At 33.1% G+C, this 23,895-nt stretch overlaps 4 protein-coding genes across 4 annotated transcripts; 2 read left to right on the top strand and 2 right to left on the bottom strand.

Annotated features, from left to right (window-relative positions):
- Nucleotides 1-1,256: 1,256 nt before the first annotated feature.
- On the top strand, nt 1,257-7,617 carry LOC125876996 (autophagy-related protein 18b). Its single transcript, XM_049558300.1, has 11 exons — nt 1,257-1,388; nt 1,498-1,571; nt 2,936-3,009; nt 3,108-3,217; nt 4,453-4,544; nt 4,807-4,919; nt 5,122-5,241; nt 5,946-6,091; nt 6,413-6,520; nt 6,771-6,836; nt 7,153-7,617. The coding sequence occupies exons 1-11, from the start codon at nt 1,330-1,332 to the stop codon at nt 7,286-7,288; spliced, it is 1,098 nt and encodes a 365-aa protein (XP_049414257.1). The 5' UTR covers nt 1,257-1,329; the 3' UTR covers nt 7,289-7,617.
- An 829-nt stretch (nt 7,618-8,446) lies between these two features.
- On the top strand, nt 8,447-11,398 carry LOC125876995 (eukaryotic peptide chain release factor subunit 1-3-like). Its single transcript, XM_049558299.1, has 2 exons — nt 8,447-8,503; nt 9,996-11,398. The coding sequence occupies exon 2, from the start codon at nt 10,010-10,012 to the stop codon at nt 11,321-11,323; it is 1,314 nt and encodes a 437-aa protein (XP_049414256.1). The 5' UTR covers nt 8,447-8,503; nt 9,996-10,009; the 3' UTR covers nt 11,324-11,398.
- Nucleotides 11,399-12,421: 1,023 nt separating this feature from the next.
- On the bottom strand, nt 12,422-16,508 carry LOC125876994 (cytochrome P450 CYP72A219-like). The gene is made up of 5 exons (XM_049558298.1): nt 16,178-16,508; nt 15,150-15,367; nt 14,320-14,561; nt 13,447-13,834; nt 12,422-13,134 (listed from the first exon to the last, which is right to left on the bottom strand). The coding sequence occupies exons 1-5, from the start codon at nt 16,455-16,457 to the stop codon at nt 12,709-12,711; spliced, it is 1,554 nt and encodes a 517-aa protein (XP_049414255.1). The 5' UTR covers nt 16,458-16,508; the 3' UTR covers nt 12,422-12,708.
- Nucleotides 16,509-18,641: 2,133 nt separating this feature from the next.
- On the bottom strand, nt 18,642-22,901 carry LOC125877730 (uncharacterized). The gene is made up of 5 exons (XM_049558955.1): nt 22,733-22,901; nt 22,452-22,645; nt 20,851-20,935; nt 19,070-19,135; nt 18,642-18,984 (listed from the first exon to the last, which is right to left on the bottom strand). The coding sequence occupies exons 1-5, from the start codon at nt 22,814-22,816 to the stop codon at nt 18,892-18,894; spliced, it is 522 nt and encodes a 173-aa protein (XP_049414912.1). The 5' UTR covers nt 22,817-22,901; the 3' UTR covers nt 18,642-18,891.
- Nucleotides 22,902-23,895: the final 994 nt, after the last annotated feature.

The raw sequence follows: 23,895 nt of genomic DNA, 5'->3' as shown, positions 1-23,895 counted from the left end.
CCATCTTTAAGGCACTTTATCAAAATAAATAAATAGTAACAACTAAAAATTTAATTAGAGATGAAAAAAGTATAATTTTTCATTAAAGAAAGCTTTTAAGTTCATCAAATCAATAAACACTTCTATAAATAGTGATCTTGAAGCAAAAATAAGTTGTTGATTGTTTTCATTTTTTTCCTTGTTCATAACAATTAAAAATAAGTGAGAATAAATTCTTATTTACTGATAGAAAATAAATGGGGGTATGTTTCGAAGAAGGAGAAAAAGGGGAGAAGAGGGGTTCATCGAAGAAGGAGAAATAAGGTGAGGGTGAAGGGGGGTTTCGAAGAAAGAAAAAGAAAGTGGGGAGTTCAAAGAAGAAAATGAAGAAGTGGTGCAGGTGGTGGCAAGGAGTGGTGGGGTGTGAGGAAGAAAAAATGCTAGGGTTGTTGGTGGATAGGGGAGGTGGGGTGTGAGGAAGATGAAGTGAAAAACTCTTATTGGCCGAAAAGAAAATAAAAGTAGCCCAATTTTTTTTTTTCTCTTTAATTTTATATTATTTACGCGCTGGTCATTTTTTTATTTGCTACATCAGCCATTAAGGGGGTATTTAATTCACTTGAAAGTTGTTTAGAAGATATTTAAATGCTCGTATAGTTCAAATACTAAAGTATGTTTTGCAGCCAAGTTCAGAGAGGATTTGATGTATTTTCTCAAATAAATAAAAAATAACATTCATTCATCTTATCAATTCTAAAAAATAAAGTTCGATAAATAGTTAACGAAGACTAAAATTATTATTTTATAAATAAATTTAATTTTATCTCAATTATTGAATGCATACTCAAAAGAGATCATTTTTTTCAAACTTTCTAACATAAATTGTGATCCTCTACTCATCAGATGTCTTGAATTTCATCCCGAATATAATAAAAATCAAGTTGACATCCTAAAAATGAGCCTATGTTCATATCCAAATTAGTGGAGGCTTAATGTAGATATTGAACACTCTTTAGTCAAATCTCTCAAGTTTCAATTTGAATACAAAAAATAACGTCATTATCCTAAATAATGAGCCCTATATTGCATATCTGAGTTAGTCAAGCTTGATCCAATATAGATATCTAACACCTCTTAATTAAATGTCTTCAAATTATAATTTTGACCTAGAAAAACTTATGTCGCCACCTTTGAGAAAATAATTCTTATATACGTATCCAAATTAATCGAGCTTCGTATAATTAGCGGGCACGTTTGGGAAAAACAAAACAAAAAAACTATTTAAACTCTGTTTACTGCATCTTCAAGCTTTCTCTGCAAATTTATTTTCTTAGAAAAAAAAAGAATTAGATGGCAAATCAACCCTCTTCTTACCCAATTCTTTGTGCTTCCTTCAATCAAGACAACAGGTAATCCTCAATTTTACAAGAATTTTTTTTGTGGGTATTAATGATTTCTCAATCTTGATTTAGCTATTTGTTGTAATATTTTTTTAATTGTTTTAGTTGCTTTATTTAGTTGCTTTGCTATTGGAACAAGGGAAGGGTTCAAAATTTTTGATTGTAATACTGGAAGGCTCCTTTATGAAAGAGGTAAGTAGCGATCTGCTGTTTTTTTTTTAAAAAAATGTTTAGTATTTAGTTATGAGCTAAAAAGGGTTTCTTTAAAGCTTATAAAGTTTTGATTTTGATTTGTATATTTTGGAGAAATTAGGAAGTTTAGTTGTTTTGTTGTAAAGATTTAGCTAGAAAGAAACTCAGATAAAAATGGTATCTTTATTAAAAGGGTATAGCTGACTTGAACTTGTTTGAGATTGATGTGTAGTTATTGTTGTTTTGTTGCTTCTTTGTAGTTGATAAATCAATGTCCAGCTGAAAAGTTGAATAATTTAGTGTCAAAATGGAACATATGTGATATAACAATCTTTAAAGTTATGATCTTTTTCGTTGCATCTGTATTACAAAGTTTATATAATCGTGGTGTTTGGGGAAGCTTGCACGTACTTTGTCTAGTTCTTAGGGTAACTCTATCGATTAAGGCTCGGAGAGATAAATCACCTAGTGTTTTTGCCTCTGGTAGGATTTCAACTTGCGACTTCATGGTTCTTGATCCACCCCATTGACCACCAAGCCACATGCCCACACCTTGGGTGCAAGTTAGTGATACAAGTTAGCTTCAGTATCGTGACAAATTGATTTTTTTAGTAGCTGCTGTCAAAGCGCATTTTATGAAGTGTTAACCTGCCCTTGTCACCTGAGACTAATCAGCTGGAAACCGTGATTGGAGTCGTGGTTTGAAGATGATGATTTGAAGATTCATTCGATAGAGAATGGTGTCTTGGTTGCCGATACCAAGGTTGAATGAATCATTCTACCTGGCAAGTGGCAACAACAAAAGTGGAGTTTGGCACCTGTCAAAGGGGAGGAAGCAAGGGGGGATTCCACTTTGGAAAGAAAAAGGACAGTTCCAAACGAAGGACCCTGGGGCAAGCTTTCCAGCGTCCAAGTGTCAAGTCCCGAGGGCTTGTGGAGCATTCATCATTGTAGAAATGTTGTTTAGCTCAAGCCTTCTCGCAATTGTTGGGGCTGGTGAACAGGTTCCATAATTTACCAAGTTCAAATACTTTTGTAAAATCAGAAAGTTGCACAACTTTTAAGTGTAATTGCTTTGTTGTATAGATCAGCTAGAAGGAAATTCATATAATAATGGTATCTTTATTTAAGGGGTATAGCTGACTCAAACTTGTTTGAGATTGATGTGTAGTTATTGTTGTTTTGTTGCTTCTTTGTAGTTGATAAATCAATATCCAGCTGAAAGTTTAAATATTTAGTGTCAAAATGGAACCTACGGGATATAATAATCTTTAACATCATGATCTTTTTTGTTGCATTTGCATTACAAAGTTTGGGATACAAATTAGCTGTAATGTCCTTACAAATTGATTTTTTTTTGGTAGTTGCTGGAGCATTTATTATAGTAGAAATGTTGTTTAGCTCAAGCCTTCTCGCAATTGTTGGAGCTGGTGAACAGGTTTCGTAATTTACTATGCTCTAATTGTAGTCCTTTTAACTAGTCATTGATCTACTAGATTTCTGATGAGCTTCTTACTACTTATGTCGTTTCAACAGCCGTCTTTGTCACCTCGAAGACTGTGTTTGTTTAATACTGTGACTGGAGTAGCTCTTGAGGAACTTAACTTCTTAACTTCAATCCTTGCTGTTCGCATGAATAAGAAAAGGTAAACTACATTTGACTCGTTGAACATTCTCGTTGGTCGGTTTTTCATTTGTATGACATGTTGTATTCAGAGTTTAATGTTTTAGAGGGGTGAACTTTTTTTATTCAAAGAAAGTTGTAGATTATATTGAATAAAGCTATACTCCTGCAGGTTGATTGCCTTTTTGGTTTATCGAAGGTGGAGTTTCTTGCATGATAATGCTAGACTATCGACTTAAATCTAGCTGAATGAGTTAAGAAATTCCAACGGCCTAGAAAGTGGATTCTATTCTATCCATAATGACAATCCATTCATACTTTTACTCCCTCCGTTTCAATTTGTTTGTCTCGTTTTGACTTGGTACAAAGTTGAAGAAAGTAAGAAGACTTTTTAATCTTGTAGTCTTAAACTAAAGATATGTGAAATATACCAAAAATCTTCTCCATATCTTTATCTTAATAAAAGAAATTAAACAATCTATAAGAATTCATTTTGAAATGCACAGACAATAGTCTCATCCTGGCAGAGATGCAAAAGCAATCTCCTTATTTCATTCTGCTAGCTGATACTAAATTTTTGTTCCCATTGAACTGACAATGGTTACTATCATTAGTCTGAGTCTCGAGATCATACTAATTAAAATGTCATGTTGCAACAAAAGACTTACACACTCCCTCCATTTCAATTTGTTTGTCTAGTTTTGACTTGGCATAGAGTTTAAGAAAGTAACTAAGACTTTTGAATCTTGTGGTCTTAAACTAAAGATATGTAGAATGTACCAAAATGCCCTTTAATCGTGTGGTCTTAAACATGTCATGTGGAAAGTTAGAATTGACGAGTTGCCAAAAAATGGAAAGACACATTCTTTTTGAACGGACTAATAAGGAAAGTAAGACAAATGAATTGTTTTTCTTGTGGCTGTTAGGATTCTTTTTCCCTGTAGTATGAACTATGCACTTTGATTCTGAATCAGAACAGAAAGGATATATTTGGTCTTTGTAACTTGATTGTTAATGCCAAGCAATTCTTTTGTCAATCTCTGCAGTAAGGCTATCAGTACACCGCAGCATAACACATTTGCTCATCTGTTTGGTGGGTTCTGCATAATTGTATTAAACGAACAAACGGTGTTTGTGTGGAAATAAGCATGTCAATTAGTTCAAAAAAAAAACTTTTGTCAATCTTGATTAACAACTCATATTTTTTTATTTTTCCCTTTTCGATTCTTTTTCAAAACAACGTCCTCGAATTTGCAGATTGATTGTCATATTGCAGGAGAAGACATTTATTTATGATATAAATAGTCTTAAGATACTGGACACAATTGATACGGTGCTGAATCCAAAAGGTCTGTTTGAAAGTTTTTTGTTCAAGTTTTAATGGCTCACTGTCAATCTTGTAAACTAGATTGGATTAGAATATGACTCGAATAATCATTGGATATGACATTCCCCACCCCGCCTAAAAAGATCAACAGAAAAGGAAAGAATAAAAGAAGTCACTGTGTTATACCTTTCAAGTTTTTGTTTAATGAAGTGGATGCTATAAAATTTCCAGTTGGCCTAGCACATTTTCTTTTCTTATCAACAAATTTTTGTTTCAATTTTTAGGACTTTGTGCATTTTCACCCAGCTTGGATGGTTCATTTTTGGCCCTTCCAGCAAGTACAACCAAAGGATCATTGTTAGTCTATAATGTTTCTGACCTCCGTTTGCACTGTGAGGTGTGTTTCTTACTGTTATGTATTTGATATTACGCAATCGTCTTTAATAAGATCAACGGATTTGAGATGTTATACATCATAACTTTGAGGAGTTTAGCATTTTCCTAGTTTTGAACCAACTATTTAACCATCATTTTCTCTTTCTTATCCTTTACAAGATGGTGGGATTTTATCTTATCTCGATTGCTGTTATAAAATGCAGATAGATGCTCATCGCTCACCATTGGCTGTCTTGAGTCTTTCATCAGGTGGAACTCACATTGCAACAGCATCTGAACAAGGGACCATGATCAGAATTCATCTTGTTTCAGATGCAACTAAGGTGAACCCTCAAGCATATTTGTATCTAAATGTGATACTAATAAGTACTCCTTCCGTTTCAATTTGTCTGTCTTACTTTCTTTTTTTGGCAACTCTTTACTTCTAACTTTCCACCGGGCATGCGTAAGACCACAAGATTAAATGACATTTTGGTACATCCTACATATCTTTAATTTAAGAACACAAGATTCAAAAGTTCCTTTATTTTCTTAAACTTCGTACCAAGTCAAAACTAAACAAACAAATTGAAACGGAAGGACAATGTTCGAACTGCAAAGTAAACTGCAAAGTCATGAATGAAGTTTGCTTTGTACAAGTGGTCTAACATTGTACGGAGTTTTCTTAAACTTCGTGTCAAGTCAAAACTAGACAAACATTGAAAAGAGATAACTATGTATGAAATAGTTCACTTTGCAGTTCCAACAAATATGACTTTACCGTTCTTTCTAAACAATATATTTTAAAAATATCAAGTCCTATTTGGGATAAATAAGAACGATAAACAGGTAGTTAAAGTGATTATCGTATCAAAGAGATATAGGTAGCTACCTAGTGAGAAAGTGCTGCTTCACTTGCGATATGTTATGTTACATGTCATTACATTGTTGGTAATTGATGCTTCTGTGTTACAACTTCACTTGAATTACGCCTTTTGATTGATTATCATTTTAGTATCTTAATGGATCTTATCTTATCCATTGGCAGTTGTATAGCTTCAGGAGAGGATCATACTCTTCAAATATCTTTTCTTTGTCATTCGCGCCAGCGGCAGAACTTCCAGATATTCTTCTTGCGACTAGTTCTTCTGGTTCTGTTCATGTTTTCTCTTTGGGTTCACCCTCAAATCAAAGGTGAGAACTCAATTTCTCAAGTGCAATAAGCATGGACACCAACATCTTTTAGGATTGTATAAGCATCTCGAATCCGAACATTGGCTAATGGCTAGAGAGCAAAAAATTATATCTTTGTTTCCCTTTCTCATCCCCATTTCACTTTCTTGTCTTCTTTTAGAATATAATTGACGGGCTCATTTGGCTATTAGATTTTTTCACCTTTTCCCGGAATTAGTTCTTACATCAGTATGCACATCTCTATTTCGTAATCCAATAATTAGACCTAATTTACTTTGCTTTTTTTGTTGCTCTTCTTACTTCTACTGTAAATTGTACAAGGTCTTCTGGTCTTCTAGGATCAATAAAAGTACCTCATACTATTAACGATGCCCTGGATCCTGCTCAGCATTGCATACTGCATCATGCTGTCCCGGCTGGCGTGAGAAGGTATTGTATTCAATCCACACATTATATCAACTAAATTTGGTGTTTTTGACATATACTAAATTGGCACAAGTATTTGCAACTTTTGATACGTGTTTAACAAAGGCAAGCTAAATTGTCTTCTGTAGTCTTTTATTGAATTCAAGTTGTCTTTCTTCAGATTGGACATATATTAGCCTACTTTTCTAGCTATATGAAATAAATCTCGCTGAAATTCTCTCATTAAACTTTTTTCGTAAATAATATCATGCAGTAATACGTTGATCCGCAAAATAGAGAAATTTGACGAGACAGCAACACCTGAACATGTGGTACTACGGTGAGAACGTAATTGCGTATCCATTTATGTGACACATAGTTAATTATTGTGCATCTATATGGACTGTGTTGATTATTGTTAAGCAACTTCCATAGAAATGTTGAAGGTCTTTTTTGGGGTTTCTATATTGTTCGCCCTGATTTTGTGATAAAATTTTAACTAGTATGATAAGTCTCTAGCAATGAGCGACCGAAGTGCCAATTCTATCATTGTATTCCAAGTCTCAGTAAATTCTTCGGGTTTGTGCTTAGAAAATTTGACTGATCTTCGGAATTCTAACTCATCTATCTACTTTGATCTGTATTTGACTCTGTAGAGCTACTATACCTATGATCACCTATGGCGGATACTTCCTGGAGTACGTCTACAACGTCAACCATCAGAACAAGTCTTCGTGGACCTTAGAACGAGAATTCAATCTTTTAACAGCAGAAACATCCTCATTACCATGAAACTGAAGACTCTGTGCACCAAACGTAAGCTTCTTCGAACTTTAAAGCTGAAACTGCAGCACGTCCTGCTCGAGTTGCCATCCTATCGATCAATGTACATTTCAAGAAGAAATGCTCCATGGCTTGTCCAGTAGAGAACACAAATGACAATTTGTCCAAAAATGTATATGTTATGTGCATATATAACTTTGATGTTACTCTAATTTTCTGCATCTATGTAACACAATTGTATAGTCAGAAAAAACTGAAAATTGTTAAATTTATGGAAGTTCATTGTAACATTAGTCTTGTTATACATTGAAATGTAAATTTACTTGTGTTCTTAATCACATTAAGAGTTGTCGTTGTGTGATCAGAAGGTTATGGGTTCAAGTTGTGGATTAGAAAGCGGATGATACATTTAATGCTAAAAGAAATAACATCAAAAGAAAGTATCATTATCATATGTTTTATGTATGCAATCTCAATGACTACTTCATGTTGCTCGGATTCTCTAAAATGTTGAGTCGTATCACGTATGCATTTTATTCTCCAAAAATATACTACTCATGGAAAATTCAATACTCACCTGATATCATTTCTAAAGAATTTAAACTAACATAGGAGAGATTTTACGAGTGGTATGTGAAAATTTTCAAAATTCAGAGCATTGCATACTCGTAATGACTATTGATATGTTTAGATGAGTAGCAACGGTTAGATTAACTATTTTGAGTTATTACAAACACATATAGTCAAAACACGCGTGTCAAAAGATGAGTAGCAATGGTTAGATCACCTATTTTGAGTTATTACAAACACATATAGTCAAAACACGCGTGTAAAAGCGTGACACTAATCAACCTATTACTATCGCAAGAAAATTCATAACATGTCGCAAGAAAAGTTTGATTCGAACTCTATAAAATAATACCAAGGAAAAATTGACGTGTAATAGCCAAGTGTTCGTTTTCTATTTAAAGTAAAAAAAAAAGAATAAAATATCTTTAGAGGGAGTAAATTGGAAATTCACAAAAAGAGAAGTCGGTATTTTAATATATTTTCATTGTGGGCCCTTATAGAATAACTATATATAAAAAAGAGCCCCTCCATTTTCTCTAAAATTCCATAAACTGCCGTGTCAGTTTTTTCTTTCATCTCTATTGATCTGTAGATTATTTTTTTTTCATCTCTATTGATCTGTAGATTATTATTTTTTCATCTCTCTGTAATAAGGTACGTTCGCTAAAATAAGTTTTCGATTCTTTTTAGTTTGAAAGTTGAAATTTTGTGTTTATTTTTCGCATATTGATGAGTGGTTTTATTATTTTTTTTTTGTATTTTTTTGTTATAATTTTTGGTTATTTGAGGTATGAATTGATCGATCGAATTGTGTGATTTTTTTGCTTTTTTTTTGTTTGGTTTAGATTATGAAACTGATAATTTAAGCTAGATATTACTGTATGATTTATTTTTATGTGAGTTACTTTTATTGGAGAAATTACTGGATTTTTTTTTCGATTTTTTGTGTGTGAACTGAAAATTGTGATTTTTCAAGATATAGATGAGTGATATACTCATTTTTTAAAATTAATTTATTGTTTTTTATTTTGATCTTTTGGTTATTTGAGGTATGATCGATCTAGCTAGGTGAAGTATCTCTATTGATTTATATTGTTATCTATGTATCATGTGTATCTTTTTTGTGTGGGGTTTGGTTTGGATTATTGTTTGTTCAGCTGAGGATCTATCGGAAATAATCTCTCTACCTTCTAACGGGTAAGGTTTGCGTACACACTACCCTCCTTAGACTCCACTTCAGACATTATGTTTGTTGTTGTTGCTGTTTGGTTTGTATTATGAAACTTTTGATTTGAACTAGATGTTATGATATAATCTACTTTATGTTTGTATTTGGTTATTTAAGGTATGATTGATCTAACTAGGTGAAGTATCGAGTTATATTATTATCTACCGTTTCTGTGTATGTTTCTTTTCTTTTTGTTTGTTTTGGATTTTGAAACTGATGGTATAAACTAGATATTAGTATTGTGTGTTTCCTTTTTTATATATTGACGAGTGATTTATTCGTTTGTTATTTATTATTTGTTTTTTTTTTCTTTTTATTATTGTTTACGTGAAGTATCTGTAGGATTTACGTTATCTATGGATGCTGTGTATTTTTTTGTCTTGTTTGGGCTATGAAACTGATTATTTAAACTAGATATTATTGTATAATCTATATTATGGTAGTTGCTTTTATTGGAGAAATTGTTGGATTTTTTTGAAAGAAAGTGAATCTTACACGTTATAATTGAACACTTGTTATGATCAATGAAATTTGTTATGTAGATTAGCCCCTGTGAAGAACTTATTTGTCATTGTAACACTAGGCCCTGTTGAAGTAGTGAACTAGCGAAGATTATCAATGAGAGTAGATGTTTAATTGTGGAAGTACAAAATTGGATTCTTTACAAAGCTCGGTTGTGGAGGTGGGGAAAATTGGATGTTTTACAAAGCTTGTGGAATTTCCTATACTAACTTCTAAATGGATATTATGACTTTACCCGAAAATAATAAACTGGTTCTGCCCGTCATAAGTTTAGCACTCAATAGATGTCAATTGATTCGTTTATTTGATGGTTTGGCATTTGTTTTTTCACTTGGTGTTAGCTCTACTTACTGTCTTTGTCTGTGTACTACTAATCTGATAATCTTTGAACTACAGGTTGATATTCAGTGATGGCTGACAGTCATGATAATGATAAGAATATCGAGATATGGAAGATCAAGAAACTTATAAAGGCACTTGAAGCTGCTCGAGGCAATGGTACCAGCATGATTTCTCTAATCATGCCTCCACGGGATCAAGTATCTAGGGTCACTAAGATGCTTGGAGATGAGTTCGGAACTGCATCAAACATCAAAAGTAGAGTGAATCGTCAATCTGTGCTGGGTGCAATCACATCTGCTCAGCAGAGACTTAAACTCTATAACAAGGTTCCCCCAAATGGGCTTGTGCTTTATACCGGAACAATCATAACTGAAGATGGGAAAGAGAAGAAGGTTACAATTGATTTTGAGCCCTTCAGGCCCATTAATGCATCTCTATATCTTTGTGATAACAAGTTCCACACAGAAGCCTTGAATGAGCTTTTGGAATCCGATGACAAGTTCGGGTTTATTGTGATGGATGGGAACGGGACACTTTTTGGGACATTGAGTGGCAATACCAGGGAGGTCCTTCACAAGTTTAGTGTTGATCTGCCCAAAAAACATGGAAGAGGAGGTCAGTCTGCTCTGCGTTTTGCTCGTCTTCGAATGGAAAAACGTCACAACTATGTGAGGAAAACAGCCGAGCTTGCAACCCAGTTCTATATTAATCCTGCCACCAGCCAGCCCAACGTTTCAGGTCTGATACTAGCTGGATCAGCTGACTTTAAGACGGAGCTTAGCCAGTCTGATATGTTTGATCCTCGTCTTCAGGCAAAGATTTTAAATGTGGTTGATGTTTCTTATGGAGGGGAAAATGGTTTCAACCAAGCAATTGAGCTGTCTGCTGAGGTCTTGGCCAATGTGAAATTTATACAAGAGAAGAAGTTGATAGGCAAATATTTTGAGGAGATCAGTCAGGACACCGGGAAATATGTTTTTGGGATTGATGATACCTTGAAAGTTCTGGAAATGGGTGCTATTGAGACCCTTATTGTGTGGGAAAATCTGGACATTAATAGGTATGTGCTAAAAAATAACACTTCCGGAGAAACAATCATCAAACACTTGAACAAGGAGCAAGACACTGTCCAAAGTAACTTCCGTGATCCTGATACAAATGCTGAATTAGAAGTTCAGGATAAATTGTCACTACTTGAGTGGTTTGCGAATGAGTACAGGAGATTTGGTTGTAGTTTGGAGTTTGTTACCAACAAATCACAGGAAGGATCTCAGTTTTGCCGTGGTTTTGGTGGCATTGGAGGAATTCTCCGCTACCAGCTTGATGTTAGAGCTTTTGATGAACTTTCTGATGATGGTGAAGTTTACGAAGATTCTGAATAGCAATTAAGTAACTTCACAAATACCAGTGCAGGAGTGGAGCAGGAAGCCTGTACTGGTGCGCGAGGGCTCTCACCTGCTGCTCATGTGCTTAGCAAAAAATTACTCGGAGATCTTCAGGTCTGTGGGCAGAGACGTTATCTTGTCCTTGAATGTGAAGTTTAACATTAAAGAAAAACTTTGATGATCTAACCACCTATCATCTTTTATGTGCAAAATATCTCTGAGTGATTATAAATATTTGCCTCCTTATGTTTCTAATATGCTTATTTTTCCTGGTTTACTAGATGAATGACCTGCATGAAAAAGTGAAGTATCCAGTAATTTCTTCGAGTTTGTCTGAGCTCTATGAAGATCACTTCTATTTCATAAATTCTGTTCCCGGAGTCAAGCAGGAAGGTTGCATTGGTGAGCGAGAGCTCGCGCCTGACTTGGCCACTCACGTGCCTAGCAATAAATCACTGCGAACTCTCCATCAGGTCAGTGGACAGAGACATAGTCTTGTCATTGAATGTAAAGTTGCGATTGTCTTGGCACTTAGAAGTAAAGATCTCCTTTGATCGAGCAAATTATCTTCTCGAAGATTATAAATACATGCATATTTTCCTTTCTAATATTTTTCTCTTTTTCGTGGCTAACTAGATGGATGAACTGCGTGAAGAAATGGCATTGCTAGTAATTTCTATGCATTTGTCTAAGGGATCAGATTGTTACTTTCATCTCTGAAGTAGCGCGGCTGCTGTGTAGCAGCTATGCAAGAACTTAATCTGTGTTTCGTTGTAGTTGACAGGGAGCAGGGAGCTATATATATGCTATGCTACCCTTGGAGGGTGAAATGCCAGAGTTACTATCATATTATCTACGAAGTTAGTACCCTAAGTACTATTAGTATCATATTATCAGTGTGATTTTACTGAAACCAGTACTATGTAATGACAATGACTATGTAATGTTGCGTGATTTTTATGACTGGTATGTCGTGTGATAGACCTATTTCCGCACTATAGTATGTATACTATTATGATATTATCGACGAAGCTGTGAGTTTTGAACTGTGTATAACATGGTGAGAGCTCAAAAACATAGAGTTGTAGCTAGAATAAAGTAAAGTACATACTAGTTAAAGTAGATATATAAAATCTATATATCCACCCTATGACAAACAACAGCAATAATTACGTCTCAATCCCAAACAAATTAAGGTCGTCTAAAGGAGAAATTCAACACGAGGACTTTATGTCTCAAACAAGCAAACTTAACAATTACAACACAAATTGCAGATAGCTACAGAAGGAATGCAACACGAAGATTTCTTAGGGTCAACCATTTTAGTACTATAGACTCTCATCCAAATACGCTTCACTTCAGAGTTCTGATGTGAACCAATCCTACAACTTGCGCAAAATCAATGGAGCACCATGTTGAGGTTGGAGAGTGATAACTGTATGAGGAGCATGTGAATAAGATGGAGATAACTCAAAAGCATAGTGTTGTAGAATCATTGCAAGTGCCATTTTTGCCTCCAACATAGCAAAATTTTGTCCAATGCATATTCTTGGTCCCCAACTAAATGGAAAATATGCAAATTTACCCTTTGTTGCTTTATTAACTCCTTCACTAAACCTCTTTGGATTGAACTCTTTTGCATCATCACCCCATATTTCATTGTCATGTTGCAAATAAATTGTTGGCAACAATAGTAACATCCCAGCAGGCAATGACAAGGTCCCTAATTTGGTCTCTGTTTGTACTCTTCTACCAATCATAGCTCCTGGTGGATACAACCTTAGAACCTCATTGAATATCATTGTTACCTGTTGAAATAAATAAGTAGTCAAAAATATTGAAAATGTTATGTTTGGTACGACAAAAGTCATTCACAAGAAACGTTATCCTAAGGAGGGGTAACATATAACATGACTCGAACCTGTGACATATAGGTCACATCTTCATTCAAAAAGTTAGGTTTGATGATAATGTCAAAGTGAAGTATTGAACTCATTATCTTTATCTTGATAGAAAAACGTCTTCTAAGGAACGTGACTTCTGTCATACCAAACATCAGAAAATGACTTTTGTCGTATCAAATGCAGATAAAATTTTGGATAACAAGAATGTATACTTACAACTTTCAATTGATTCAACATGTCATAGTCAGGTTTGTTACTTCCAAATACTTGATGAACTTCTTGTCTAGCTCTTTCTTGCCAATCCAAATGTTTACTCAATAAAATCAAAGTCCAAACAAGTAATACTGAAGTAGTTTCTTGACCAGCAAAATAAAATAATTTGCATTCTTCAATCACTTCATCAATTGTCATTCCAAAATTCTTGTTTTCATGGTGAATTTGTATTTCTTTGAAATTTGATTCCAATAATATACCTAATAAATCATCTTTTGTAGCTTCACCTTCTTTCATTTCCTTTATTCTATTGTTGATAATTCCCAACACTAATGATCTTACTTCATTTGCTATTTGCTTTATCCTCTTGTTCCTTTTTGTTGGCACAAACCTATTGTTCCATATAAAAAAAACAAGAGTTAATAGTATAACAATAAAATCCAAATTCACGCTGGGAAATCCCACATTGGGAGTAAAGTGAATCCGTACCCAGGGGTACTGGAAATCGAAACCTCTGATTAAAGATGAAGGAGTACTTACCACTTCACCACAACCCTTGTTGGTTTTTATCTAATTGATAGGAGTATAAAGTCAAGAAACAATTGTTTATCACATTAAAGTAATTGAACTGTATCTATGTGATTTTCTCAAAAAATGTAAATGATCACAAGGTTAAATATATGGCGTTGACAAAGGCGGAACTATCCTTGTCCAAGGGGAGTCAATCAATACCACTTAAATCCCTTGACATTGTGTATATACACTTTTTATGTGACAAATAATTTTTACAACTTTATTATTACTTTTGTTTAAAGTTCAGTTACTTTAATGTGACAAAAAATATATCGACGTATATACTTTGTAAGTGAAATTTACCTCCATCCAGGGATGTAAATCCACCTTGCTGCTTGTATGATTAAATCAGCTTGTTCTTTTTGTAGCTCAAATATTTGCCTTCCTTCTTCATAGTTACTACCAAATGCTGTTCTTGAAATTGCATCACTTGTCAAAGTTTGCAAAAATGGCCACACATCTATCTCTGATCCCTTTGATGAAACTATATTGTCCCATTTGTTGATCATGTCAAGACAACTCAAGTAGAATGATGGTAGCATGTGCTATATACACACAAAAATAGTAATAATTAATCAACCATAGTTAAAAAAAGTGATTTCAGATGTGTGTGCTCAGTTAATTGGCTATCTGAATTCTCATCTTATTGATGAGGGTTCTACCGCCCCACCTTGTAATCCCCTGCCCCATTTCCATTTTCCTACCCTGGATGTAATTTTTTTAAAAGTGATTTAGGATGTGCCCCAGAGGCCGTGACGGGGTCATAAGTATCCCTTCATGCTTAATTAAAGGTTTCGAGGTTAAGAAAGATGGATCCAAGTTTTTAGTTTGAGTTGTTAATCATAATTCCTTTTGTTTACTGGTTTTGAATAAATTATTAAGTTTCTTAACACAAATACAGAGCTTGAACCAAAATTATTGGATTATTCCCTAGCCATAACTATAACATTAGACTTTTCAACACGAATCTAAATTACAATTTAGAAACTTCTAGGGACCAAAAAGGGCAACTTCCTTTCTAACTTTACATAAGCAAATACCCTAGTCAAAGAAGTATGACCACAATCTGTTCGACCATACTGTAAATATCAGATACCGAATGAAAAAATAAATAAATTAGTTATTAAAAGTACCTTCAACTTGTCAAGGTGAAATGCAGGGTTGATAATTCTTCTATGCTTAGCCCATTTCTCTGTTTCATAACTTGCTAGCCCTTGTGCTAGTAACTTAGTGATTGGATTGCCTTGAATTTTTTGGTAAATATAACTTTTTGATAAAATTTCCCTTATAAATTCAGGCTCTGAGATCAACATTGTTGGTTTTGGACCCAACCATATATAACAATTCTTACCTACAAAATACATAATAATTTTAAGTTATATATATATCGCCAGTATAAATAACATTGTACATTATTAGATCATTCAAAATTTCAAATGATACTTGAATGTAACATCCTTAAATGTAGGATTAAAAATCTTGAAAACAAATAGGTGAAAATGACCTAATGATGTAGTTTAACATGTGATAGCAGATTGCCAGATTATTTACTAATTTTACTAGATTATAAGTTGAAGCTTATCATAGAATTGCTTATATCGTGAGTGCATAAAACTTATACTCAAAATAAGTATATAATTTATATATATACTGACAGTGTAAATTTTTTCAAACTATCATGTTGAACTGTTTTAAAAGTTCAAACTTTTATATTAATCCTAATATGGTAATTTAGGAAATTAAATAATAACTTGTTATAATCACTTAAATTGTATTTATACTAGTGTAAATAATTTTTTTTATAGCAGTGTGAACAGACTACTCTTTTCAAACCTCTTAGTCTTTTTTTTTTTCACATAGATATTATATATATAGGATTACAAATTTTAAAAAATTTATAACCACATAAATGTTACATCATTTTTAAAGACCACACTTTTCGAAATTTTTTATTTCTTTTCTAAACTTCGATCAATCTTATGTTATTCAATTTTTCTAAAAGAATCAAATGAATATATACATCATATATGTCAAATCCTTAAAAAATAGTGAAAGTGAAAAATCCGATTACGAATGCAATAATATTTTTAGAAAATTAAAATTGAATAATATAAATTCAATTAAACTATGTCATATAATAAGTTGAAAAGAGATGACATACCATATTGCATCATAAACTTTGTGAAGTGAGGGAAAACTCTAGAAATATAGTCATTAGTGAAATTAATAGGCTTGGATTTTGCTTGTTCAACCATTGAATTCATTTCCTTCATATCTCCAAGTAAAAACTTGTAAGAACTTCCTTTGAAACCTTCTAATTTGAGTCTTTTTTCCAATTTTTTTGGATGAATCCACACCCAATCCAAGAATTTCCATATCCATCTCAAGAAAATTATTACAATCACAAATAAAATTGCAATTTTGATATTTATTTGTACCATTTTTTTGACAAAGAAAATAATGTTTCTAGTAGTTGAGCTCTTTATTAGTGTGTTTCTACACTTTAACATGTGGCACCATATATATAGTAGTTTGTGAAGAAGAAAAGGTCAAAGTTGTCTTATCAACTCAAGTTTTCATAATAATCCAATCAAGGGAGTGTTTGGTGATGGAGAATATAAAAAAACATCAAAAATGAGTCATTTTTGTGTGTACATTAAAAAATAATTTGAATTAGTGATAGTCAATTTTTATAACTAAACAACAAAAATGTATTGTCAATTCTATTTAATGACAAATTATCAATGAATTTGATGGGTTACTTGCTATAATAATGTGATACATTAGTGATGAATTCCGTAACTGTAACTATTTTTTTAAAATAATAAAATATAATTAGCGAAAAATAATTTCTCCATAGCTATAGTTTGGATATTTACGGGTTGTAGCTACAGTTTAAGTTGTCTCGTTTGTATAATTCATGGGTTTCTATAATTCGTAGGTACATTCATATAATTTAGCTATTTTTATATAAACTCGAAATAATGAATTATACAAATACAAACATCTAAACTTTAAATAGTTATACAAATTATATTATACAAAATTACATTTTACAAAAGTTATACAAATTCCGAAATATAGAAACGTGCGAATTATACAAAACTAAAAAACTGAGTCATGTAATTATAGCTAAAAGTGAGTCGCGGATTGTAATTAAAACAAATTGAAGCTATGTTAACTAACTAATTAGATTATGTTTGTTTATCCGCGTAATTTTCCCTATAATATAACCATTATTTAGACATTATTGGAAAATACTCAAAAAAAAATCATACCAATAGTATTTGATTTGTTAAAATTATCATCAATCTTTGACAAACGTATTTCCACGAAATATTTTCTACTTTCAATTAAATATATTGAAAAGGCAGGGATAGGGTGATTGCATACATCTTACGCTATTCAGATGTTACTTATAGAATTACATTGATAAGAAAAAACATTTTTTTGAAAATTACTAGATGCCAAACACACCCTTATGTCAAATCAGTGTAATAAAGATATTATCTTGATTTATGATCAAATCAATGAATACACATGGCAGGAAAATGAGGATGAAGTTTCTTCTTTTACTTGGTCAAGTTAGTTTTGTATTCTTGTACATATTTTCTTCTTTATTTATACTCTAAGGTTGACTGAAACAATAATTTCAACCAATTGTATTTATTGTTGCATTCATTTCCTTGTCTTTTCTTATTTTATTTTTTTTGGTTTTAAATAAAGTATATTTAATTAATTTTTTGACATATAATTTTTAGAAAAACTATAAATAGTTTATTTTGTTTTAATCCGCTATATGAAATTACTATCCTGATTAATTTGAATATGCTCGATGTAGGATTATTAAAGGAGGAAATACTCGTTAAAATACATCGACCAATCTCAGTTCATTTTTATTTTATTTAAAAAAGAAAGATGAATATCTTAGTTCTTAAGTCTCACAAGTAGTCAAAGTCTTAACTTTATTTTAATCCAAATTGGAAAAATAATTAGAGTAAATGTAAGCTCCAGATTGCATACATCCTTTTGCAAGTTAGTAAGTTGAATTAATATATGATCTTTTAAAATAATTTAGTCCATTTTTTTTTATCTTTCCTTAGCTATTAAGTTCTTCACAGAACATTAGGGGCAAAAAGGTCATTGCATATTTTATATCTCCAGAAGATTACTACGGATGTTGCCATAATCTCATAAAAATAGAATCTCGAGTTCGAATTCTAAATATGAATCTATCTTTGTTAGGGAGCACTTTGTGTGGAATGTGATATGAGACACTATGGGAGTAATACTCATAAAACATAATTATATCTTAAACCCTAAAAAGGTATTAAAAATCAAGTGTTAAATCGCACGATATAAACACTTTAACTTGACGTCAACTGACAACTAAACGGTCCAAACTTACAAAATAATCATCTAGACACCTCCAAACTTTATGTGTCATATCAACGTAGTGTCCATGAGACACAATGAGGACATGATAGAGTTAGTTGTCATTTGAGATCAAGTTAATGTGTCGATATGCACTCTCAAAGTTAAGAGCATGTATTATGCCTATTTACACCAAAATGTAGCTAAATGGTGACTATGTGTTCATGGTACAGGTTCTTAAAAGGGGCAGATTTAGCCTGCTGACCAAAGACATACACAGATACATATTAAACAAACAAAAATGGATCTGTATCTGGTGATCATACAAAGTATGTATACCCAAAGCAATAATTTCCAACAACATAAGAGTACGTCGATAGCCAGTCTCGAGATAACACGTGTGCTAAAACACGTTTTCCCTGAAATTCGAGGGGCAACATTACTCATCAGCCGATACATAGGTCTCAACGACACCTACATCACTACAACACAGTGTTTGAACTAACGAGCTCTTGTTTTGACGAATTTGGTTCTTGAAGCTTTCTTCTCCAGCTTCTCTCTTTTCTTTCGGGTCTTCTCATCCTCTTCAGCATCCTGGATAATCATGAGAAACGTTAAGCCAACTAGTTAAGAAATTGTTTGATCTATGAAGATTTGATTCCCTATTGTTAACACGAACCTCTGAACCTTGAGGTAAAAATCCTTTGATAAGTCCAGAGAGCTTGTACGCTGCAAATGCAGGTATCTGGAAAGGGAAACCATAATTTTAGTGCAGATCAATCAAATAATTAGTTATTTAATGAGATAATGGTACAAAAAACATCTAAACTATCACTTTTTCGTGAGTTTCACATCCCAACTATCCATTGTTCCCTTCCTGGACTATCTCCATCTATATATTAAGACACCTAGTTGAGTAGATGGTAACATCATAGTTCAGGTTGGAAAAGGGAACAATTGATAGTTGGACTAATCATCTTCAGTGTGTGTTTTAATACATAGATGGTGATAGTTTAGGTAGGAAAAAAGAAACAACTGATAATGCGGGTGTGAAACTCGCAAAAAAAGGTGATAGTTCAAATGTGTGTTTTACCATTAACTCTTATTTAACCAACACAAGCTTGAGAGCTATTCAATGCTTGGCTCTCTGCATACAGAAAGAGATTTTACAGAAAGTTGGCTGTTTTTGAAAAACACAAACTTGCTTTCCTCGCAATGCCATCTTTCCATCGCGTCCTATCTTCAACTTTATTTTCCTTAGATACAAGTCTTTTAGGCCTTTTTAGCCTTCATTTATGCATGTATAATACTCTTCTTGCTTTTCTTAAAATTTTACCCCTTAACTGAAGTCTGTGCATCCGGGTGCTGAAAATTGAACTAGTTTCTCTATTTTTTTATTTTTTTTTGGATAACCGAGAAATCTGTCTGTGACCTGCCCTTTGGACCAATCACAACTTTCTAATGGGCCCGCCCCTCTACCCTTCTCCACTTAAATACCGGGCTTCACTTTGCATGGTGTGGGACTTGAACCTGCGACCTAAGCCACAAATCCTCCACCTTTTGCCACTCCAGCTTGGCCTTGGGGGCACTAGTTTCGCTATTTTGCTAAGCTACTATTGCACAATCTCCTAGTAGCAGCAAATTTATATTTATTAGGACATTTTATGTTAGGAAAATCTTTCTTCATTTCCAAACTAAACCACAAAATTCTCCCTTCTATCATATTTTTCCTACCGATCAAGCATATCAACTATTACTGCTGCAGAGACCACAAGGTATTTGTGCCCGTCACCATTCCCAGACATGAGTAAAGCACTACTCAGGATACCTTTATTACAAAAATGAAAGGTTCGATAGTCATCACTGCAAAAAGAGAGAATAAGGAAAAAATGGTCATTAAAAGAAGTTGACAAAAGGAGTGGTGCAATTTGGCTAGACCACTTGTTTTTTTGATGGATTCTGAGGACCTCGTTAACTTTTTTCCCTTTTCAATGACACTATCATCCAGGTCAGTTTCCATGCACCTTGACTAATCTACGCATCCACAAGAAGCATGCTGTAGCCCTCAAGTAGCTAGTAATCTATACTTAATTCCTAACCAAATATATGAAAGAATGATGAGGAAGTCAAATTATTTTCTTCTTTCTTCAGGTGCATCTTTTTTACTCACAAATCAACAAGAAGTTGTCGAAAGATCATTGCTTATTGATGAAAGATCCAAAAGCAGCCTGTTTTCAACGTCGTCAACAAGACATTGTGGTGATGGCTAGACAAACTATAGAGCATACCAAGAAGAAATACAGCAGAAATAACACATTGCCAACATTTTACGTTTACGAAATTTTGGCAGCAGTGGATATGGATAGGTCCTACTAATTATATGCTCTGTTCCATTCTCAAAAAGCAAAAAAATGACTGCCCCGTGTAACTAAAGCATGGACAGAGGTAAAATAAACTTACCACTAGATATGTGTACCAGAACTTGTCGGAGATGATAGAAGCCAATTGCACGAAACATGTAATGTAGATTATATCATGTAAATATCTGCAAGCAAGAATCAAAGCAAGGTGAGATTATATTTTCAAACAAAATGGTGCAGGAGATTATGAAGTTACCACAAAGCTCATGAAGGAAAATGATCAGTAGCGCATATTCACACGTAAAATTTACAGCTTGAAGTCAAGTTCAAATTTTAGAATCCAACAACCAGTCTCTCTCTATATTCTATATACATTAAAAGTGACTATCGCACTAATGGTTTTAATTAAACTCCAGTCTATTCCCTCCCCACAAACCCAAAAGTAATATTAATAAAAAGAACTTTTTATACAAGGAAATGGATATGTACTGGGCCTTGGGATAGAAAAATAACTCGTAATTTGATGTCTCCTTTAACAGAGCTAACACATCCAGCCAGCACCCTCCTAAATCTTGCCTAACTAATTTGAATCCTATACTTTTTAGTAAGAGATGGCATGAAAACAAATGAAGTGTTTTTCCCATGCCTTCATTCCGAAACAAGTAGGAAAAACGAAGACATGTGCCAAGGTAAGAAGTAATTTTTCAAGTTCTATTATCCTAAAGGCCACCCACAACACCAGATAATAAGACAAAATGAGAAAGAAATGCAGTTATGATAGTTTTTCTTCCTAGTCCAAATGTTTAACTCCACCACTACTTGAACCACAACTTCAAAACACAGACGGATATCAAGTTGATTACCCAAAATAAGGGGAAAATCTTAAAGAAAGGACAACAACTCCACATAACTAATACTCCCTCCATTCCAACTTAAGTGTCTTAGTTTGATTGGGCACGGAGTTTAAGAAACAAAGAAAAACTTTTGAATAGTGGAATAAAAAAACTTACTAAATATAGAAAGAGATACTCTTTTTAGGACAAATCAAAAAGGAAAGTAAGACACTTAAATTGGGACGGAGAGAGTACCATTTAGCATACTCAATTAGCAACAGAGACTTCTTTATTCATCTACTCATCATTTTTCTGTTCGTCTTTTCATTTCATCATCGGTTCAAATGAGTGTGACACGGGGTAGATCCTTCAAAATAAACTCAAAGCCAACTAAAATTGAATGCCCCCATTTTAACCAACTAAAAATCGACCATACCCAAGTCAATACTTATCTCATACTCAAATCCAGGTAACATAGCTAACAAATTCTATAAAAACAAGGCCGGTAATTTATCAAATAAAAGTCAAAACAGCTCAAAAAGAGAGGAAAGGAAATTCAGAACCCAAGAATCACCATCGATGTAATGTGGAGCAGATCCTTCAAAATACACTCGAAACCTACTAAAAATTGAATGCTCCCATTCTAACGAACTAACAATCGATCAAACCCAAGTCAGTACTCATCTCAGATTACTTATCTCATACTCAAATTCAAGTAACATAGTTCACAAATTCTATAAAACCAACAACAACAACATACCGCGTGTAATCGAAGGCCGATAGTTTATCGAGTAAACGTCAAAAACAGCTCAAAAAGACAAAATTCAGAACCTAGAATTAAAAATTACGAAATGAAACTACAAATTACCCACAAATTCCACCAGTACTCATATCATATCCACCATCAAACATCTCCCCATCATCACCATAACTCGGCTTCGCCATTGAAGCTAATTGTTTGTACGGTAAAACATATGCCAATGAAGTCAACAATAATCCAACAATATGCTTCCATGTGAAACTTGAATAGAAAATTCCACCTCTCATCAATAAATAAATCACCTACACAAACCCAAAAAAAAAGTTCACTTTTTTTTTTAATCAAACAAAAAAAAATTCAATTTTTGAAAAAGAAGAAGAGAATTTTACGTTGCAGGCAATGATGACTTGAAATAGTTTCTTCATATGACGAGTATTTTCTTCCTTACGCTTTTTTGCTCCTTGATTCGCCATTTCTGTTTTCTTCCTTAAGCCCTAATTTTGGAAAATTGAATTTTATGCCATTGATGAAGAAGAAGAAGAAAGCTGATCAGATCGGGTTCTGTTTTTGGGCTTTTTTATTCGGGTCATGGATGATGAATTTTAAGCCCAATCCATATAGCCCAAACCCAAAAAAGTCATTATTGTGTGAGGCGGGAAATGACGTGTGGTGTTTCTAAAAGTATTCGATCTTGAATTTTTGTATTCGCGTAGTAAAAAAATATTAAAATGACTTTAACTTGTTAAAAGTTTTGCGAATTTTAGTTTCGTCACTGATTTTGGGATTTTGACTTGTTTAAATGTGTGTTGCGTAAGATTAATTAAATGAAAATGTGTTGTTTGCTAATAATTTATTTTATTATCGAAACTCACAATCTAAAACTTTTGGGTAAGAATATAAAGATTATATACCGTTATGAGATGTTTTCTTTTTCAAAAACTATCATCTAAAATATGTTTATATAGATATAAGATAAAATTGTTTTTGCATCGTAATCATTTTTTTGAAAATGCAAGTCATTCATTACTTTGTTATTAAAGGACCATGTGGAATCATAAATGTAGTCAAAATTGAATTTAATATTTTAAATTAGGCAAATAGAGGCAAAATATCACTATTTTGAGTATGTATATTTTTAGAGTCCTATTGCGAAAGAGTTTCGGTTAGAAAAACAAAAAAAAATGTAAAATGACTTCATTAATATTTTTAAATTGATTGCGCAATTTGCGAGACTCTCAATTGTATCTTCTTTGACTTGATTAGAAATGTCAATGTAGGAGTGTTTTGCTTCGTCATGTGATTGTTATGCTCGTGATTTATATGTTCACATTCTTATTCAAGAACTGAACACTATAAATAATTTGAAATATATATATTTAATCGTAAAATCTATTATAAACTCGGTAATATTGAAGGGTTATATTTGCCCCTAATAAGTCAATTTCAAGATGAGTAAAAAGGGAAATAACATGTTGAGCATGGAATTTTATGAATTAGATCTCAATAATAGAAAGAAAAAAAATAGGCAAGAGGATCTACAATATGATAATTA

This window comes from Solanum stenotomum, chromosome 9 (genome assembly GCF_019186545.1).
Source record: "Solanum stenotomum isolate F172 chromosome 9, ASM1918654v1, whole genome shotgun sequence".
Taxonomy (NCBI): Eukaryota; Viridiplantae; Streptophyta; class Magnoliopsida; order Solanales; family Solanaceae; genus Solanum; species Solanum stenotomum.
Note: the sequence above shows the minus strand (reverse complement) of the source record. Positions and strands in the feature narration are given on the sequence as shown.

Excerpts from the sequence above, each read along its gene's own strand:
- LOC125876994 (XM_049558298.1), bottom strand. The coding sequence starts at position 16,457 with ATGGTACAAATAAATATCAAAATTGCAATTTTATTTGTGATTGTAATA. Across the intron at positions 13,835-14,319 it reads ATTTACATCCCTGGATGGAG|GTTTGTGCCAACAAAAAGGA; the intron begins GTAAATTTCACT and ends ATGGAACAATAG. Across the intron at positions 13,135-13,446 it reads TGTTGAATCAATTGAAAGTT|GTAACAATGATATTCAATGA; the intron begins GTAAGTATACAT and ends TTATTTCAACAG.
- LOC125876996 (XM_049558300.1), top strand. The coding sequence starts at position 1,330 with ATGGCAAATCAACCCTCTTCTTACCCAATTCTTTGTGCTTCCTTCAAT. Across the intron at positions 1,389-1,497 it reads TCCTTCAATCAAGACAACAG|TTGCTTTGCTATTGGAACAA; the intron begins GTAATCCTCAAT and ends TGCTTTATTTAG. Across the intron at positions 3,218-4,452 it reads GTTCGCATGAATAAGAAAAG|ATTGATTGTCATATTGCAGG; the intron begins GTAAACTACATT and ends TCGAATTTGCAG.
- LOC125877730 (XM_049558955.1), bottom strand. The coding sequence starts at position 22,816 with ATGGCGAATCAAGGAGCAAAAAAGCGTAAGGAAGAAAATACTCGTCAT. Across the intron at positions 19,136-20,850 it reads TCTGGTACACATATCTAGTG|ATACCTGCATTTGCAGCGTA; the intron begins GTAAGTTTATTT and ends TTCCCTTTCCAG. Across the intron at positions 18,985-19,069 it reads TTTTACCTCAAGGTTCAGAG|GATGCTGAAGAGGATGAGAA; the intron begins GTTCGTGTTAAC and ends ATGATTATCCAG.
- LOC125876995 (XM_049558299.1), top strand. The coding sequence starts at position 10,010 with ATGGCTGACAGTCATGATAATGATAAGAATATCGAGATATGGAAGATC.